The sequence below is a fragment of the Oryctolagus cuniculus genome, chromosome 4, assembly GCF_964237555.1.
Source record: "Oryctolagus cuniculus chromosome 4, mOryCun1.1, whole genome shotgun sequence".
NCBI lineage: Eukaryota > Metazoa > Chordata > Mammalia > Lagomorpha > Leporidae > Oryctolagus > Oryctolagus cuniculus.
The window spans coordinates 167263408-167284231 of record NC_091435.1 but is presented as its reverse complement, the minus strand read 5'-3'; the positions used below and the strand labels follow the sequence as shown (position 1 = coordinate 167284231).

The 20824-nt window shown below is 49.5% G+C and overlaps 1 protein-coding gene across 2 annotated transcripts in view; it reads right to left on the bottom strand.

Moving 5' to 3' along the window:
- The window catches only part of TGFBR2 (transforming growth factor beta receptor 2), an 88548-nt gene that overhangs the window by 27721 nt on the left and 40003 nt on the right, over window positions 1-20824 (bottom strand). For both annotated transcript variants that reach the window (XM_070071692.1, NM_001177748.1), the window contains 1 exon segment: window positions 17007-17197. In XM_070071692.1, coding sequence (XP_069927793.1) covers window positions 17007-17197 — 191 coding nt within the window.

Here is a 20824-nt window from a genome sequence, read left to right as displayed (position 1 = left end):
GGGTTCTTAACTGAGACCTACCATTGAGAAGTGTCCCTGAAAATATGGGTCTATTCCTGTCTTAGAAGAAACCACCTTCCATGAGCAAGAGTTCAACAACCTTTTCTTAGAGCCTATCCCAGGACCTGGCACACAGTGGGGCTCAAGACACAATTGAGGCCGGCGCCGCGGCTCACTAGGCTAATCCTCCGCCTAGCCGCGCCGGCACACCAGGTTCTAGTCCCGGTCGGGGCGCCGGATTCTGTCCTGGTTGCCCCTCTTCCAGGCCAGCTCTCTGCTGTGGCCCGGGAGTGCAGTGGAGGATGGCCCAAGTCCTTGGGCCCTGCACCCCATGGGAGACCAGGAGAAGCACCTGGCTCCTGCCATCGGATCAGCGCGGTGCGCCGGCCACAGCCCGCCGGCCGTGGCGGCCATTGGAGGGTGAACCAACAGCAAAGGAAGACCTTTCTCTCTGTCTCTCTCTCTCACTGTCCACTCTGCCTGTCAAAAAAAAAAAAAAAAAAGATAAATAAAAAAAAAAAGATAAATAAAAAAAAAAAAAAGACACAAGTGATATCCTTGCAAACTTCCAGGAATAGTTTCTTGCTATGTAACATCAAACTAGATATAATTAGGATGGAATTTCTCCAAGGTTCATATCAAAAATCAACAAAAACCCTGACACTCAAGGGAGCCAGTGCTGTGATGCAGCAGGCTAGGCCACTGCTCTGACTCCACACACCCCATACTGAAGTGCTGGATCCCGTCCTGGCTACTCTAATCCAGCTCCCAGTTACTGCATTGAGGAAAGCAGAAGAGGAGGGTCCAAGTGCCTGGGCCCCTGCCATCCATGTGGAAGACCCAGATGGAGATCCAGTCTCCTGGCTTCAGCTTGGCCCAATTCTGGCTATCCCAGCCAAGGGTGAGTGAACCAGCAGGTCAAAGATATTCTCTCTCTCTCCCTCTCTCTTTCTCTCTCTCTCTTTCTGTAACTGTGCCTTTCAAATGCATATATAAACAAGCATACATCTTTCTAAAAAATGAGGCTGTAAACTATGATAGCCAACTTGGATCCTGGGTTCATGAATAGAATTCAGTGCTTCTAAATTTTGCTCAAAAATTACATTTCTTTCTTTTCTTTAAACTTAAAAATGTAACATGTCCTAGAATTAGTTGTTCCTATGACTTGGTCACCAAGACAAACTACAGCTGTCTAATAGATGTCTTGGCATTATTTATATTCATCCCTGAAACATTTCATGTATTTTTATAGCTCTGTTGCTAGATTTTGTTATTAAAAGAATTATTATACAAACACACAGTACTGTATCATGAATTCAGTTTTAAAAATATTTGCTCATTGTATGTCAATATAATTGGTTTTCTTTGAACTGTGTGTTCAACTTCATGCATTTAAAAACATCACTGACTCTGAGTAGGGGCCACAGAATTCATCAGACTTTAAGAAGCCCACGGGATGCCCACAAACTTCAAGAAGTTCATGGAAAAGGCAAATTATGAAAAGCCATGGATGGAGTTCAACATTTTCTGTACCAGAATAAACATCTTTTAATCGCATCTTCCATGAACTTTCTGATGCCCCCTCATCCAAAAACTTAAGCACCGTTGGCCGACCACAGGCTTTCTGAGAACAGAGGCCTTGAGACTGGCAGCTTTCTCTGGGAAGGCACTGACCGGTGTCAATGGCAGATCTGCCCGTTTTATGTGCCACAAGGCACACGGCAGTTGTGGACTCTGTCAGAGCTTTCGTTCAGTGTGACACAATCCCGGCCATGCAGAACTGTCTTAGATCATTAATACAGAGGTTGTATTGGGCTACACACCAAATGATTTCATAAACATCATTTCACTCTATTTTCCCATCCATGCTGTGAGTCATGTTCTGTTATCACCTCCATTTTACAACGGGGGATTCTGACCCTCCTTTGCTTTGACAACACTCCTGTTTACTTAGTAAGTAAGCACTCTTGCTAAGTAAAGTCTCCCCAGTAGGTGCTAAATAAGTGAATGTTGTCCTCTTAATGTTGTAATTAACGTAAGGCCCTGAGGCAGGAAGATCTGTCTTCCCTTCAGTCTCTCTCTCTTTGGCACCATTTCCTTCTCTGGATCTTGGCCAGCTGCCTATACATTCTGCTGCTTCGGCAGAGCACACCAGCATGTGAACATCTCCGTGGTGAGAGCTCAGAGTCTTCACCGTAATCTCCTGGCTATTATGGGATGTTCACCGGCTCAACAACGCACCGAGGTGGGCAGAACACTTCCCACCATGTTCCTTTCTATTGGTAGGATAAGTCCGGATCTTAGGACATGTTTCATTTCTGCCCCAAACTCCTTTACTGAGTGGAGAAATTACCACACTGTTCCAAATATTAAAGTAGGAGCCCATCTCTGAAATTCATCTATGCTGATCGGTTCTCTAGCAAGGAAACACAAAAACTAGCCTACTTGGCTTTTTCTTTTTTTAAACCAGAATGCCCTTCACTGAATGTCTATTGTACCAGGGGAAGTTATTCTGAAATCATGAATTAGAGAGGTTCAGTTTTAAGTTCCTTTTAGAAACCAGGCTCAGCTTTGAGCCTAACAACGTACTTGAAAGAGGCTAGGATGACCCGTCTGAACTGCCTCCTCTGTGTGTGTGTGTGTAATGTGTGTGTGTACATGCCCCCATTAAGAAGACTGTCTCCTTTGCCATCACTCCAGAGGCAAGTACACCATGAGATTTCCCCTTGAGGTTTTCTTATCAATTTGTATTTTTAAAAAAAATACAAATTTATTTATTTGAATGGTAGAGTGACAGGAAGGGAGGGTAGATGGAAGAGAAAGTGAGAGAGAGACATACTGAGAGAGAGAAAGAGCAAGAGCGAGAGTGAGAGCGAGAGTGAGAGAGAGAGAGAGAAATATGAGCTGGTTCACTCCCCAAGTGGCTACAACAGCCAGGGTGGAGCCAGATTGAAGCTACCAGCCAGGTCTCCCACATGGGTGACAGCAGCCTAAGTACCTGGACCATCTGCCGCTGCTTTCCCAGGTGCATTAGTGGGAAGCCGGACGGGAAGCAGAGCAGCCGACTCCTGGCACTTGGCTATGATATGCCAGCATTGCAAACTGCAGCTTAACTCGCTGTACCACACCCCAGTCCATTTTTGGTTTTTGCATACTAACCTTTATCTTTAGGGAATACCTCCCCTCAAGGAATCTGGCATTTGCTTTAACAAATATGTATTTCGTAAAGCTCAGACATTTGTAAGAGGCCTCTTGTTTGTAACTAAGTGTGGCCTCTCTCTGCAGAACACACATGGTTGGGGATCATGAAGTGGATAACGGCCTCTGGGTCACTGCTGGGGAGACAGCTCTGGGTGGTGTGGAAAGGAGCTGTCAAGAGCTGGGGGAGCAGGGCCCCACTTGTCAGCTATGTGCCCGATACAGCAGTCACCTGATTCCTGATTCCCTGCCCTGACAAGGAGACTAAGACTCAGACAGGGGAGCCTCAATATCAAACAAGGTCATGTGGTTGCAGCTTCTGGCACATAGTAGGGACTCAAAAAAAGTTAGTTCCCCTCCCCCTTTCCTTTCTCCCAAGGGTTTCTGAAATAATAGGCTTACTCCAGGAGCAAAGTATTGCCTCTATTACCCTGACTTCTCTATTGTAAAAAGAAATTTTCATCCAAAAATAAAACACAAAACAAATGTCCAGCTTAGTGAGTTATGACAAGGCGAATATGCTTTCACTGGTCAGGTGAACTTTGCATTCGCTCAGAAGTCGCTTCATGGTCTCCAACACAGCCACAGACCCTTCCCTTCCACAGTGCCCACTGCTGCTGACTTTCACAGTCAACCTGCTCAGGGTTTTAAAAATACTTTTGTCATATAAGTGAGCTTGGATAGTTTTCTTGGTGTCAATAAGGCTGAATATACATGGCAGAAATGATTTTTGCAGAATCATATATGAAAATTCTCCTACCATAAACAGAATTCTTTTTTTTTTTTTTTTTGACAGGCAGAGTGGACAGTGAGAGAGAGAGAGACAGAGAGAAAGGTCTTCCTTTTTGCCATTGGTTCACCCTCCAATGGCCGCCGTGGCCGGTGCGCTGCGGCCAGCGCACCGTGCTGATCCGATGGCAGGAGCCAGGTGCTTCTCCTGGTCTCCCATGGAGTGCAGGGCCCAAGGACTTGGGCCATCCTCCACTGCACTCCCGGGCCACAGCAGAGAGCTGGCCTGGAAGAGGGGCAACCGGGACAGAATCCGGCGCCCCGACCGGGACTAGAACCCAGTGTGCTGGCGCCGCAAGGCGGAGGATTAGCCTAGCAAGCCGTGGCACCAGCTAATGTACAGTTCTTGACTGGATTCACAATGCACCAGAGCTCTAAGGAAATCTGAATATAAAATGAAATGTGTATATATACACACACATAACAGGCAGACACCAAGTGAGGATATTCACACACACACACACACACACACACACGCCCGCACATGCCCGCATGCAATATCAGAGGGCCTGTGTTCGAGTTCTGCCTCCTCGACTCCCAATTTAAGCTTCCTGTTAATACTCACCCTGCGAGGCAGCAGTGCTGGTGCTAGGACCTGGGTCCCTGCCACTTACGTGGGAAACCCACAGTGAGTTCCAGGATCCTGGTTTGGACGTGGCCCACCCCTGGCTGTTTTGGACACTTGGGGAGTGAATCAGCAGGTGGAAGATATCTCAATCTGTTTGTCTCTGTCATTCAGCCCTTCAACTTATATATATATATATATATATATATATATATGTAGATATATAGATATATATGAAATAAAAATAAAGGTTCCCTAGGTGGCTCCTTCAGACACCAAGTCTCAGAAGGACTGCTATAAGCAACAACAGAATAAGTTTCTTGGTGCTCTCAGAGAAACGCTTCCTTCTTGCAAAGAAACTCCCTAGTGGAATTATTTGCAAAGCTCTGGCACTATTGTACTCAGTACCAGCCCACTGAGTAAATGGCCCATAAGAAGTTTTTATTCAATTAACTGGTGGAGGAGTGCAGAATGAGATATGATTCCCCATTCGTCATCCCGATAAACAGCAAACAAATTCAGGCAAACAGCAAAAACATCATTGTAATTAAACAGCAGCAGGATAGAATTTCCTTTAGCTCCCAGAACACAGGCAGTACTGTCGGACATTCTGGACAGACCGAGAACATTTTTCCCCAAAAGACAGAAGTCTTCTCTGCAGTCCATCTGATTTTCTACTCCAATGGCACACACTTCAGAACCAAGCTGTCCCCACCTCTGCCACCCGATTCCAGTCTCCTTTGTATGGGCTCTGTCTTACTGCCCTCCCCGAAAAAGAAGAGCCTTACACTTAATCTAATCCAGCACGACAACCTCTTCTGGAATATTCCTGAGAAATGGAGGTAAAACTTCTGCCTGAAATGTTAACAGCGCAGGGACCCAAATCCTCTGCAATCATCTAATTCCAGTATATAAAACTGTGGTGCTAGGGGGACAGTCTAAACATCGGGATTATGAAGTCCTTTCTTTTTCCAGCTGAACAGCCCTGTTTGCTTCAATTACTTTTCAAAAGATGTATCTATCAGATCCTGAAATGTGACAGTTATCCTACCCTAGAATCTTCCTCCCTAGCATACAGGCTAGATTCTTTTCTCTTAGTATAGAGAGATCTACTCTGAAGCCACGCTTGTTATTCAAGATTGCTGATGGTGTGTTCCTTTGGACCCGGCCACAATGCTCAGAATTCAGTCTCTGGCAAAGAAGACCCTGAGACCCTCACCCCCTCTTCCAATACACGTGGAGTGAGACTACCAATGGTTTGTTTCTCTGTTTTGATTTTGTTGATTCTTTCAGCCAAAGCATGCTGATTTCAGAATGACCTTGACACACCCCTAAACCCGCCCAGTCCTAACCACCAGGACAGCTGTCAAGCCAGCCATCTGAGAAGTGCTGTCCGCACCTGGACCTGTGTCTGATCTTACACTTGCCGGCTCAGTCCTGTGCTTTTCAGCCCTCACGTTCCTCCTGGGGGATGGCGATTCCTGCTGCTTCTGCCCCTGGGACTTCACAGGAAGTCCAACACAACCAGATCCCTGAAAGGTGTCAAGACGGACCAGGAAATAATGACCCCACTGTCACTCCACGGCCAGAGCCTGCAGCCTGCCGTGTTCTTCGGAGGAGGTTTGGTTTATTTATTTATTTTTTTCCTTTCCTCTCTGTGTTCCAGTATCCTGAGTTTGGGTTTTGTTAGGATCTCCACCTGCCCTGACTCTGTAATTCAGCTCTGGCCACGTGTCTGGATAAACGTCTTGTGCTGTCTACAGGCTCTTTGTGTGTTCAGGAAACCTGGAAGCAGCTAGCAGCTTCCTCCCTGGTAATCCGGCATCTCGTCCACCAAGCAGACTGGACACGTGCGGTCTTCACGCCACCAGAGCCCCCATCTCTCCTGGCTGAGCACCTGAACTGGAGTTTTCTGTAGCTCCCCCACGCCCCCAAGGATCTTCACCTGCTAAAACCATGCACCCCTTGCCATCCCACCTTTCAGTCACGCCGCAGGTCTCAGTAATGTGTAATTTAATCATTTCTGAAACCTCAGATGCCTAGTCCCAGCGAGGCCCTTGGACTTGTCTGGAGTAAGTGCTTGTAAACTATAAAAAACACAATATTCTAAATGAAAGAATCCCGCGACTGCTTGGGATGGGGTGACACAGGTGTTTAGTTGTTTGTTTTTCTCCTCTAGCCTCAGACAGCTGCGTTTCGCCTACTTCCTGTGGTGTTTGCCATTCTCTAATTGTTACTGTCCCTGTCCAGGTTCTATGCGGAACACGATGGAGAATATAAAAAGGTTTGGCAGAACACACTGTTTTGAGTCTAGTGGCTCCCAGTGCTGGCTGCATGGTGGAATATCCTGGAGAATAAGAAAAAAAAAATCCTGATACCAGGCCCCAGACCAATGAAGTCCGAAACTGCAGGAATAAGACCCAGTTAATGAGTGGGTTTTAAAGCTCTTCAGGTGTTTCCAATGTGCAGCCGAGGCTGAGAACATCAGACAGCAGCCTGGCGGGAGAAGCACGGATTTCGAATAGGCTGGAGCCTGGAGATGCAAGGAATTTTAATGATTAAATTTTGGATCAATTGTTCTTGACCCTGGAACCCAGGAAATCCCCCAACAAGGCAAGAAGAACGTGAATGAAAGCATTTCAAAATTTTCCGGGAAACCTGAATTTTTAAAAGTTTATTTTGGTGCAAAACATTTTTAAAATCCATGCGATGAGGGATCTTCAAAAAGTTCATAAAAATGCAGATAATGGAACAACTATGCATAGATTTCTAAATATTTTGCTGCAGAGTAGATCTATTTTTAATTACATTTTCTCAGGGACTTTTTGAAGTACTTTGTGTACGTGTGTGTAGTTATTAAGTAGAAAAGCAAACAAGAATTCTTTCTTTAAAGTTAGCACTATTTTTTTAGATATGCATAATTACTGCTGCTAAAATTGAGATTCCACATAATTAGCAACGTGGAGAAGTGATTTAGGATCAGAGGAGACTTGCCAGAGGTCAAGCAACCAGATGTCCAAACGGAACTATCGCGGCCTCTGGACTCCGTCATGGGTGGGGATAAAGTCAGCTTCCCAGTGCTCAGCTGGCTCCCGGTGTGCTTTCCCCTGAGGGGACAATGGGACCCGCGCAGAGCACAGCTCGGTCGACCCCATCTGTCCAGACTCATGGGCGGACACAGAGAGACATGAGACTGCAGCAGCATCACCAAGCCTAAGTCAGCCTGAGGGACGCACTGCTCCTGGGCCTGGCACCCAGTGGACGGATCTGGAGACAGTCTGTGTCCACAGTGTGGACATGTGCCATGACTCAGAGTGGGGCTCAAAGTTCTCTACCAGGGACCACAACTGGCCTCAGCACATCCTTGTTTACTTTGCTGCTTATGGCAAAAAAAAGAGAAAAATCTACAAAAGCCAAGTGGCTCTATCTTCCGCCTTTTCACACACATTCTACGCTTCACTGGGCTGAGTCACAGTGCTCTCTGGCACGCACGGTCTTTGTTCCCTTGGCCACACGTGGGCACGTGGCCAGATTCAGAGCGTGCTAACCCAAGCCTCCCTCAGCTGCGAAGGAGGCCTCACCTCAAATAATGATTTCCCCGCGACCAGACTTGGGCCTTAAATCCACAATTCTCTTCCTCGACTTTTCTCAACCATAGTTCCATTTCTTTCTTTCTTTCTTTATTTTTGCCTTCTGCATTTAGATCGGGAAGTAAATCTGGTTTGTTTCTTTCGAAACGAAAAGGCACAGCTGGCCAGCAGCTATTCTGAGAAGGAAGTGTACGGTTCAACGGCAGCAGGACCAGACGCCTCCAGAGCTGCCGGAGCACCATTTATTCGTCTCATGTCTTTCAGGCAAGAACGAAGAGTTCCCCCCTAAGAAGCCAGCTCCCTGATACTGGAGCTGCACAAACACTAGATGAGGTTTGGGAGAGCGGGGACTGCATGCCAAAGTCTTCCCTTACTCTCCGTCAGCAATGCCGGTCAATAAAGCACTCGGGCCTGTGACCAGCACACAGAATGGGCTCGCTGGATGGCCTGAGGCCACGTCATTAAGGTCACAATGGGCCCAGAGGGAACCAGCTGGCTGAGATGTTCTGCTAGCGAGTTAAACATAGACAGGAAACCGCGTGTCTGATACTGTAAAAAAATCATTTGTCTTCCTGCCAGGGTTGGTCGAGCTTGCAAACCAAAGAGGCTGTTTTCATTTTAAAGAAATTCTACAACAACGAGAGAGCAGGGAATGAGACTGTCGCTAGAGAAGTCTTCCTCTCCCCACTTCTTTCAACATCTCAGGTTAGAGAGCTGCACCCCCACACTAACTTGTAAAGCCACAGAGCTCACAGCTCAGCGACACACACCACCCGGGCACCGTGTATTTCTCCATTCCTACTGAACCGCGTAGGTTGAACTTGGAGTCAGAAGTGGCTTCTAAGCTAGCTACATGCAACTAATGCATTTATTATTTAGAGTCCTGTCCTATTCCATATAAAGAAAAAAAAAGGACCAAAACCACTACAGATCTTGACAAACAGACACAGTGGAAAAGTCAAAACAGGAGCTGGAATTATGACAAATGAAGTATCAAGGTGAGGAGACAGGTAAGCAAGGGAGGTAGTTGTGTACAACATGCGTGTGTGAAGCAAGACTGGGTTTGACTCAGCTTTAGTGATAGTGTTGAACTGGGAAATCCGTAAACATTCTCATTTCCTTGTCTCCATCAGGGCTGGCCTGGCACCTGCTCCGTGAATGAAACTGCATCAACACGGCCACATCCCTCCACTCACATCCTCTGTGTGGCTGCTTCAAGAGCAGAGCAGAGCTGGCTGCACCACGGACTCCACACCCTACAGAGCTGAACACATGAGTGCTCAAGGCCTTCATCAAAGCAGCTTGCTGACCTCTGTTCCAGATGCCTCCAAGTGTCCGCAAGACCAGAAGCAAACGGGTCCTCAGGGGGAGAGCGATCTTTCCAAGATGGATTGCTGGAAGGACTTCTCCCGGCTTCCTCATGCAGGGAGCAGCTCCCCAGCAGCCTTCTATTCAGTGAACACATCCCTTTGATTCACAGGGCTGCACCACACCTAAGTACGCACAGGCCCAGGAGCGGGGGAGCACATGGTGTTGGTACCGGGCTAACCTCAAAGGGGAGACATCCAAGTCTGCTGGGACAAGAGTGCCATTTTGAACACGTGCTCGGTGCTGGGCACCAAGTTACATAAACAAATCCTCTTCAAAACCCTATTTAGGGTCGTTATTGTTTCGATGCCCATTTTTCAATAGGGAAAATGAAGTGAAGTCATTCACCCAAGGACAGGCAGAGTGGGGACGCCAGGTCCTCTCGCACGGAAGATCACGCTCTTACTCTCTCCTATGTTGTCTACTGGAAGACGAGTATCCCACGGGCCGTCACTTGCAAGCATCGATTCTCAGAGACAGGGGGACAGGGTTAGCCTCAGGTTGTGCTTTTTGCCAAGGACTTGCTCAAGGGTGAGCCTGGGCTGCTGTTCAGTGAACAGTTCAGACAGCCTCTTGTGTGCAAAGCCTCCTGTGTGTGTGAGGCTGATATGGGAACACGGGAGGGAGGGCATTCCTGGAAGAAGGGAAGAGACTCTGATTTCTGTATGGTTCTCCTGTGGGCAGAATGTGGGGAGCCAACTGTGAGCTCTTGGGAAATCCCCAGTAGTCCTGGGAGACCCATTTCTTTGTCAAGCCTTGGGATGAGTTCATTCCATGGGTTTCATTTCAGCATAGAAAAGTTATGACTCAAGGAAACAAAATGACACACCTGCAAGTGGCTGGCACAGGTGAGCACACCCACAGAGGGCTTCAATCCAGGGCAGCAATGGTCACTACTATGATCCGTGAGTTTCCACGGCGGGGTCCCTGGGCTTGAGGCCACCTTGCTGCACTTCAGCTAAGGCGGGCGTGGGCCTCCAGCCTTGCAAGCAAACTGTTGAACATCTAAGACTTGAGTCCAGTGCTAACTCCCTTTCCTACAAGGCCACAGCATTGCCTGCCATTTTCTAGAATAATCAGTTTAGTTCCAAGGAGGAAAAGTATGATAGCCAGGGAGCCAATCACTGGGGTGCTGGAAGGGGCTGAGAGGTATGCCCTCCTTGGGTCCTCTCTGGCCTTCCATGGATCCAGCTCCTGCAGACGATCATAACAAACAGCCGAGAAACAAACTGTGTCAGCCCCACGCTTCTTAAGGCCAATGGCATGATGTCTCCAGAGCTGTCTGTATCCAGTTCAGATCAGGATCTTTAAAACACATCTTGGAAACCTTCCTGAATGTCTTTTGGCTTTAGAGAATATTAGGGGACAAGCCCACAGATAAGCTAACATGAGCATTATGGAATCAAGAGAAATGTTCACCAAGAAGGTCCTCTGATCTCTGTATGTAGATCCATGTTGACTTCTCTGCAAACGAATTTTCACATAGCGGCTGAAAATGACCCCAGTGCACGGATGCACTGAGTGAAGTATACTTAGGTCATTTCTAAGTAACATTGCTCCACACGGAAGGTATTCCTCTTGGACCTGTCAGCCCAGAGAGCTACTTGCACAAAGTTAACAAGACTCCCATCTCCCCAGCCGGGTGCGTGCACGTGCGGGTTTCTCGTACTCCAGTGTGCCAACCACTGAGGACCCTGTGAGGCACGGGTGTGGAGGTGTGCACTTCTACCAAGCTCGGTAGTGATGCTGGCCTGACTGAGCTGTAGAAGTGCAGAGCTTGGCATAGAGTGGGCTGCTCACGCAGGGTAAGACAGGAGGCCCCTCTGTGTGCCAGCCACCGTGCACGGCTCCCCCCAGCACCACCTCCTTGAATCCCTACACCCAGCACCCGTCACCAGTGCCAATCCGTCAGTGGCGGCCAGTCAAAGGAAGGCCACGCGGCCCCAAGCAAGCTTTCGGCTGGGGAACAGAAAGCATCCCCAGGGCAAGCATGGACTGCGATTTCCCTAATCACTGATCTGGAAGGCTCTTGTGAGCTTTCCAGTTTTATTTAGCTGCTTCCTGCTGTGACTCTGCGTCAAAACAGGAACAGCGTGCCTAATTTGTAATATTATCCAACAATGCCAGGGGTGTGGCTGGCTTTGATTACCAGTCCTGGACTCAGCAGGCTCCCGAGGCCTCTGAGAAGGCGTGTGGAGAGAAAAGAGAAGGCAGACAGGGCGGGAAGTCAAACAAAGCAAGCCCCTCCGAAAGCCTGCGGGGCCCAGCCTCAGGGTCTGGACATGGGGCTGGAACACACACTGCGGCCAGAGCTCCGCGGCGAACCCTCCATGCTGGGCCAGACCTCAGGGTCCAGACAGGCACCAGGCTCAGCCCCCTGTACCAAGCCCACATAACGTTAACAGCAGCCAGACAGTGCGAGGCACGCTCGTGAGCACTTTGCATGTATGACTCGATCTCATCCTCACAGTAACATCTTCCATCCCCATTTTATTTCCATTTTCCAGGCAAGGGGACTGAAGCATGCCGGTGTCCGGTCACCAGCCCCGAGGGGCGGAGCTGAGCGGCTGGGAAAGAGGTCTGCCATCTAGAAAGCCTGCCTGCGGCTCTCGCTCACTGAACGGCTGAAATCAGCTCCATACCCAGGGCTCTGCAAGTCCACTGTCCTCAGTGTGCCTGGAAACCAACTCTGAAATGCATACAGCTGGGGGCTGAGTCTTCCAGGTTCGCTTTGCTTTGCAAAGCAAGTCCATCCTCTGCAAGCCCACAGGGCAGCCTTCGGAGTTCCTTCCTCTCCCGCACTGTGACACTGTGACACTGGCTTCAGTCCTGCTGCCTGTCAGGTCTTGTCTGATGGGCTGCTGTCACCAGGCCATCCGCCACGATCAACCCAAACATCCTCGCTTTGCAGTGAAATTCTGGTGAGTGCAGAGATCGGCTCTGACATCTTTTGGCAAGAGAGAACCTTCAGGGACGGGACAGGCATGAGATTGTCCCTGGCCTCATTTCCGCTGCTCCTCGACAGTGCTCCTGGGCCCTCTGGGAGTTGGGAACCACCAGGCACCAGATGCCCCTTGGGGCATTTCAGGGGTTAAGAGTGGGCAGCTGGTTGAAAGCAGGGCCTCTTCCATGCTTCTGTTCTAGAACAAGGGTTAGCAACACCTCTCCGCAAACCACAGCTTCTAAGGAACTCAGTACACCAGCACGTGAGGGAGAGCTGCCCTGACCCCTTCTCTCGCAATGCCGCGTGGCCCCTGCTAATGCCCTTGGAAGGCAGGTCTGAAACCCAAGACGAGGAAGCAACGCTGAGTGGAGAGTGTAGCGTAGACAGCGACCCGCGGTCCCTGCTGAAGACTGACAGCAGGTCACCTGACTTCTGTGCGCCTCTCTTCCCTCCTCTTCCTCATTCGCAACTGGATGTACCGACCTCACTCCCGTGCTAAACCCTGTGAGGATCGGCTCGGCGCATCTTCCCTGCATTTGCTCTAGATTTCTCCGGTGGGGAAAGAAATGCACTTGGACAAGATGACCAGGACCCAAGGTGTACGAGCCATCGCCAAAAGCTGACCTCCAAAAGCCAGGAAGGAGTGGTGGTAGGCAGGCTGTGGGCCCCACTGCACCGTCACCGTCTGCCAGGCCTCACCAAGAAGCCACGTGGAGTGGCCGAGAAAGCCCAGGCTAGAGAGCTTTAACACTGGTTTCGGTATTCCCTGTCATCCGAGCCTGGGTCCAGAGTATTTGAATTGGAAGTTCACAAACTACAGGAAGAAAATAAACAACATTTGAGACTAAGAATAATAACTCCCTGGTGTTGACTGCAAAGGGGCGGTCAGGTTGTAAGTGCTGCATCCAGTCCCCAGCACGCCTGTGGCCACACAGCTATATACACCTGTCACAAGTCAGCAGGCTTCACTTCTCAAATGGGTGAATTTCACTTTCTGTAAAGTAAATGTCAAGGCGTCAGACTTTTAAAAGCCTCAGCATTGTGCTCTACCACATTCTGGATTCACGCATAATTCTCTCCAGAGACATCCCCTGGAAAGGTTGCGTGATCAACTGGTAATGACCGCCACCAGGGACATGGAGATCGGGAGACACAATGGAAGGAAGGCTTACTTCTCAATGCACCCTGTTTTGTAGCATTGGACTATTTTACAGTGTGCATAGATCATCTGTTTAGAAAGACAGGCACAGGTCGGGAGACAGAGAGAAAAAGAAGGAAGTAAAAAGAGGGAAGAGAGGGAGGGGAGACGGAAGGAAGGGAGGGAGGGAAGGAAAGAAGGGGGTGAGGGAAGGAGGGAGGGAGAGAGCGGAGGAGGAGGAGGAGGAGAAGCAGGCAGGCAGGCTGACTGGCCTGCCTCCCAATTGGTGCCATACACAGCCCATTACAAATCTGAGTTCTATCACCACCTAATTGCTTGATCCCAGATGAAGAGAAGGGATGTTCATAGCAGGTGCCCCTGGGGTGGCCAGTGGATGACATGAGGTCATGGCCAGGAAGGTGTGGACAGCGCTGCACACAGCAGTTGGTTTACTCTGAGCATCAGCTCTCACTGACAGTCGCCCTGATCGTGAAGAGCTGCACTTCCAAAGCACACGTGGGGCTCAACTTTGCTTCCTTAACACACTGAAGACAAGCAGAAGGTGTGAGTGGCTGCCATCCCTGGCGTGGCTGCAGATTGGAAACCTGGCAGGGAGAACAGAGTGCTGTCCTAAGAACAACACAATAGGGGCTGGCACTGTGGCCTAACGGGTAAAGCCACTACATGCAGTGCCGGCATCCCACATGGACGCCAGTTTGAGACCCAGCTGCTCCACTTCCAATCCAGCTCTCTGCCATGGCCTGGGAAAGCAGTGGAAGATGGCCCAAGTCCTTGGGCCCTTATACCCACATGGGAGACCCGGAAGAAACTCCTGGCTCCAGGCTTTGAATCGGCACAGCTCCAGCTGTTGCAGCCATCTGGGGAGTGAACCAGTGGATCGGATCGAAGAATTCTCTCTCTCTCTCTCTCTCTCTCTCTCTCTCTCTCTGCTTCTGCCTCTCTGTAACTCTGCCTTTTAAATAAATAAATAAATAAATAGTGCAAGCACACTCTAACTCCCCATCTTCAGGTCTGCTACCTGGTTTGACTTGGAGTGGGGAAACCAAGACTGCTTTAGGAGACTTCATTTCTTGGTATAAAAAAAGAGGTGGTGGCAGTAGGAGGAAAAATGGAACCCAAAATGTTGCACCTAAAACGTGCTGTTTCCTGTGGGGGGGGGGAGATTCCACTGCAGAGCAGAGAGAGGTTCAAATGGCAAACGCCCCCCCTCCCACCCACTGCAGGACACTCCAGAAGTTTCCGGAATCACCCAGACACCTGAGTCACTGGCTGTGTGGGGTTTCCCGAGTTATAATGAGAAATGCCAGTGTGCTGATGACTCTGCCTAAGAAGGAAGGAAATATTCGTCCGCTAATGAATAAGAGGAAAAATGTGAATGGACGCCCACGGTTGTCACCTGAGTTGAAACACGCAAAAACCGGAGTCATGAAAGTGTCAGTAGATAAAGAAACATCACACTTGCAGACCACTTATCAACATGTGTCCTTGGGGTGAAATACATTCTTCTACTGCGGACAATCCAGTAGACAGATGGACAGCACCTTGCATACCCGGCTGCACACATGCCCGGGCCTTCTTTTGGGAGGTGAACTACTAGATAAAGTTGACAAGTCACCCCAGGAGAGCAAGGGTCACCATTCTTCAGCATGACTTTATCTAGTCACATCTTCAAGTCACACAAGTCACACAGGGAATATCAAAGAAATAGGATGCTTACAGGACGAGGGGGTAGGAAGGAGGAGGGATTTTGCAAAGTTGTGCCGAAAGAGGAGGCACACCTGCTTTCAACGCCCTGAGAAGCTGCATGGGTGGGGAGCTGGGCAGGGGGGGACAGTGCCAGCAGCAGGTGACGGACACAGGAAAAGAGAGCGTCAGATGTGTCGGCTGCTGCGTGCCACACACGGAACACGGGAACACCCCACTCACTCAGCGGCAACACGAGCAGGAACAAGGCCGGCGTGCAAACACGGTCCTGTGTTTTGCACGGATTCTTTTCATTGAATCAGACCTATTTCAGTCTAACTTTCCCCACTCTGAATCTACATGCCTAAAAGCAAGGCGACATCGTTTTGGCGAAGTTAAAAGACAGATTTGCCTTTAGTGTTGGAGATGGTTCGGGGGGACTCTGGCACTCATACGTCCCTTTGCAGAACAGAACAACTTGGCAGTGGTTCTCCATATTTGAAATGTGCATGACGTTGGATCCAGGAATTTCACTCCTAGCCACCCACCTTGCGGAAATTCGCATAAACACAAGATTATTTTTTAAACAAACATATTCAATAAAGCACTAAGTGGAAAACCTAAATAACCCACCAGCAGGGGAATGGTTACATTAGTCATGGAAGATAAAACATATTATTCTATTCATTACATTGTATTTATTAGGTTATTGTTATATAACTGAACGATAATTAGAAGATGTGCAGTGTATCTCTAAGTACTAGAAGGAAGTATAAAGTGGTTGAATGAAAAAGTGTTGTAAAGATATAGTATGATCAAATATTTGCATTGAAAGATGGATGGCTGAACACACGGGTTAAGGAGGGAAGAGGGAGAAGGGGAGGTGTGGGGAGAGAGACTTTGAAGGAAGGAGACAGGGAGGATGTGGGGAGAGAGACTGTGAAGGATAGAGACACACATGCACGCAGCCAAGTGTCAACCAGGTAAGGATGAGCGGACAAGGAAATGCGTTTTCCTTTTTCATTTTTACACCCTGTGCCCGTTTCAGTTTTGACAAGGGATATGCACTTGTGCGATGAAAGCCCCTGAGAAGGTTTTGCAATGGAGATGGGTGTGGTGTGCGCCCTCCTGGAAGCTGAGTGAACGCTGAACTTCAGAGACATAGGCCACCACCTACACTTCCCCTGGCTCCACGGGGGAAACGCTGGCTCCTTATTTTCCCACTGCATTTTTTTCCTCTGTGCCCTTTAGACAGATCCTAGGAACATGGATGCAAAACCTGAGTTCATTTCAAGTCCCCCTCCAGGACCTGTTGGCGCCCCTCCAAAGGGGTGGTTTCCCAATTTGGGCAGAATCAGAACCACCTACAGGGCTTGTAATGACACTGATCACCAGGCCCTCCCCATTCCTCCAGAGCTGCTGATCCAGCGGGTCTGGGGTGGGGCCTGAGAATCTGCACTGCATTGCTAACAGGTTCCCAGGGGATGCTGATGCCTCTGCCCCGGGGGGCTGCACTTCGAGACCCACTGCTCTAGGAGAAAGGCACTGTCCGCCAAAGGCAAATGACAACACCGGCTCTGGCGAGCGAGATTTGGTGAGGGCATAACCAGCCCTGCTGCTCCATATGCCTTCTGCCACCAGGAGAATGGTGGCGGCCCCGCAGAGGGACAGCTGGCCTCCAGGCCTGCACACAGCGAGGCTGAAACTCACCCTCAGAGAAGATGATGTGGTCATTGCACTCGTCAGTGCTGCAGGAACACATGAAGAAAGTCTCCCCAAACACCTTCTTTTCTTTCATGATACACTTTGGAGAGGCAGAATCTTCCAGAAGGAATCCATGGTAGGCGAGCTTGGGGTCGTGACACACAGTCTCCAGGGTTATGTTTTCATCGTTCTTCCTCCTGGAGTGCAGAGGAGCACGGGGTTGAGGGGAGAGAGGGAGAGAACGGATGAATGAGGTCTGAGGAGGATGGAGGGGACCCTACTGTCATTTAAATAATAATAAACACTGTCATTCTCCAGGAGCAGGCTGCCCCCAGGCTCCTGCACCTGCTCTTATTTCCCTTGTCCTTGTCTCAGAACCCAGTGGGGGATAACCCTGATGGCTTTCCTGGGAGACTGTCCTGCTAGAGAAATTAAGGTCTGATTTAAAACCATTAAGGGGAGCAGCCCTGGGGCTCAGGGGCTAAGCCACCACTTGGAACACCAGCATCTAACAGTGCAGGGCTGTTTCGAGTCCTGGCTGTTGTGCTTCCAATCCAGTTTCTTGCTAATGTGCCTGGAAGGCAGCAGAAAATGGCCCGAGGGCCACCTGTGTGGGTGACCCAGATGGAGTTCCTGGCCCAGCCTTGGCTGTTGGAGGGACTTGGCGAGTGAACCAGAGGATGGAAGATCTCTCACGCTCTCTCCTGTTTCTCCCTCTCTCTGTCTCTCTGCCTTTAAAAGGCATACATAAATAGACAAATCTTTTGAAAAATAAAATCATTAAGGAGGAAGTAATGGGAAAAAGAAGATCCTGATGTACTGGAGATAATTCCAGTCGTGCATCCTGAATGTGTGCTAAGGCTCCCTCCCTCCCCTAGTTCATCAGCAGAACCAGGGTCCTGGGGAGCTCAACTGCTCTCACAGGGCAGGCCTGGGGAGCCCTGGCAGTTCCTCTTCCGCTGTCTGCTGGGTCACAGGGCCCTGCACATGAGGGAGAGATGCCATGTCAGCAGCTGGCTCTGCCGAGAAAATGGGCAGCATTGTCCCAGATAACGCACTGGATTTTCCCCCAACGACAGAAAGGAGCAGTGGAGGAAAACCGAAGCACGTGGGGCAGAAGTACAGGGTGTTTGTCACCTACAGGTCAGGGAAATAGTTCATATTCTCACCCACTGATTATTTCTGCCTGGAGTCTCCCTCCACATCACCTATTTGGGGACTAACTGAGCTGAGAGAATCTCTCACACGGCATTTCTTTGGGCCTTGGGAAATGCTCTAAGTTGGCTCCCAACGGACATTGCATTTAATGAATTGATTAATGTCCACTATTGCAACTGCAAAGACTGAAATAAAAGTCCTGCATTCTGGGAAAAGGGCGTCACCCCTCTCCCTACTTCCCACTGTTCCTTTATGAATGTGTGACCACAGATGACTGTCCCACACCAAGGTGGCTCTGACCCTCTGCAGGTCACCTTTGTAGATGCAAAACACACATGAAGTGGCAGAGGATGAACCAAGGGGTGGGCAAATTTGCCTTTAGATGAAGTGATAGGTCCAGTGAGTTTTGCTAGTGTCACCTCCCTTAGGAAGAATTCTGAATGCATGGTCATGAGCACACGCATCTGCCCATATACACAAGTGCACAAGCCCCCTACACACACCCTGCACGAGCTCACTGCTCACAGTGAGGAAAATGGAAGGAGCTAAACACAAGCAGGAGCTAAGAAATGGCTTTCACTTGGAACAGGAGGTGGTGCACACCCAGCAAAGGGAGAGCAATGTTGACGAGGATCACCTCGGTGTTGCCTGCAAGGATGCTACGGGACAGGAGGAGCCGGAGTCGGGGTGAGGATGGAGCAGCCCAGCAGGAATGGAGTCGGGGATTCTGACACCATCACAGCCTGTGGCTGACTCCAGCAGGGGCACACGGGCCCTCGATGCCAGTTCATGCGTTCTTGAAGTAGAACTCCAGCAGGCACAAGTGGAGCAAACTTTTGTAAAGTGGGCCCTCCTTTTGCAGGCAGAGCAACAATCAGAATCCTGACTGTAGGAGGTCTTGAGGGCACTAACTGAAAGTTGACGTGATCACACAGCAAATGATGCATATTGAAATGGCTATCCATTTTTAATCCCAAAGTTCCTGGGCAGGAGCTTTGCAAAATATACAGCCATGGGGCCGGCACCGCGGCTCACTAGGCTAATCCTCCGCCTTGCGGCACCGGCACACCACGTTCTAGTCCCGGTCGGGGCGCCGGATTCTGTCCCGGTTGCCCCTCTTCCAGGCCAGCTCTCTGCTGTGGCCCGGGAGTGCAGTGGAGGATGGCCCAGGTGCTTGGGCCCTGCACCCCATGGGAGACCAGGAAAAGCACCTGGCTCCTGGCTCCTGCCATCGGATCAGTGTGGTGTGCCGGCTGCAGCGCACCGGCCACGGCGGCCATTGGAGGGTGAACCAACGGCAAAGGAAGACCTTTCTCTCTGTCTCTCTCTCTCACTGTCCACTCTGCCTGTCAAAAAATAAATAAAAAAAAATAAAAATAAAAATAAAAAAAATATACAGCCATGGAAGGAGTGAGGTCACCTGGCCTGTCCTTACAGTGGTGTGTAGGAGCAGGTTGCTCTGTTTTCCATAAGAAAAGGAAGGCTTGCTGAACCTTCAGCACTCTCATCATAAAGCATGGCGCTTCCTCCTTGCATAGCTTCTACAGGCCGGGGAAGGAACTGTGATCCAGGAAATCCAACTGCTCTGCCATCACTGGGCAGCTCTTTTGAGTTTGCTTTCTACCTCCCATTGCTTAAAGAAGTAAAATCGCAGAGAGCACAACTGGAAGATCGGGGTCTGGGTAAAGTCTTAACTGCTTTCTCTACTTACTCCTGAAACAGCTCACAGCCAGGAGGAGCTAGATTTGCAAAACATCACTGGACACAGTTGGTCATAGGAAGGGAAAATACAGTCGAAGACGTACAGACTTCTCTGTCCTGTGCCATTTGCTCTGAGCCATGGAAGAGGTTGTCAGTATCCATTAGAAGAAACACTGTCGTGAAATTAATCTTGATTCCAAAATACTTCCATCCCTAGCCAAAGCGGAAGTATTTTACGTGGAGTGGGTACACAACTGATAGAACTTGAATGAACCACTGACCGACTGAATGACAAGAACACTAAAGTTCATGAAGAGCACTGGGATCCACTACCACGATAAAGTCTTGCTGGTTCCACGTTGGCTATTTTTCAAGACAGCCTCCCATCTAGTGTGGGCTTCCTGGAAACAGATATGGAGGCCGTGAGGCTTCCACGCCAGGTTCCCTCTGCCCTTGAAAGGGAGTGGAGAGAGCCTCAGTAAGTGGAGGGAGACTGACCCACATGCAGCACATGCAGGCTGCAGCACAGGCCTCCCCTGACCCCCAGAAGCTCTGAAGCTGGGATGCCCCTTCACAACTGTCCCAGGGGCCAGTGCTATGGTGCAGTGGATCAAGTCGCTCCTCAGGATGCCAGCATCCTGTATTGGAATGCTAGTGCTGGTCCCGGATACTCTGCCTCTAATCCAGTCTCCTCCTAATGCAACTTGGAGGCTGCAGCTGATGATGCAAGCGCTTGGGTCCCTGCCACCTGCTTGGGAGCCACAGATAGAGTTTCTGGACTTCAGCTTCAGCCTGGCCCAGCCCTGACTATCGTGGGCTTTTGGGAAGTGAGCCAGCAGGTGGAAGATCTATGTTTCTTTGTTGGTATGCCTTTCAAGTAGATTAAAATAAACATTTTTTAAAGACGTATTTATTTATTTGAAAGACAAAGTTACAGAGGGAAATGGAGACAGAGAGAGAGAGAG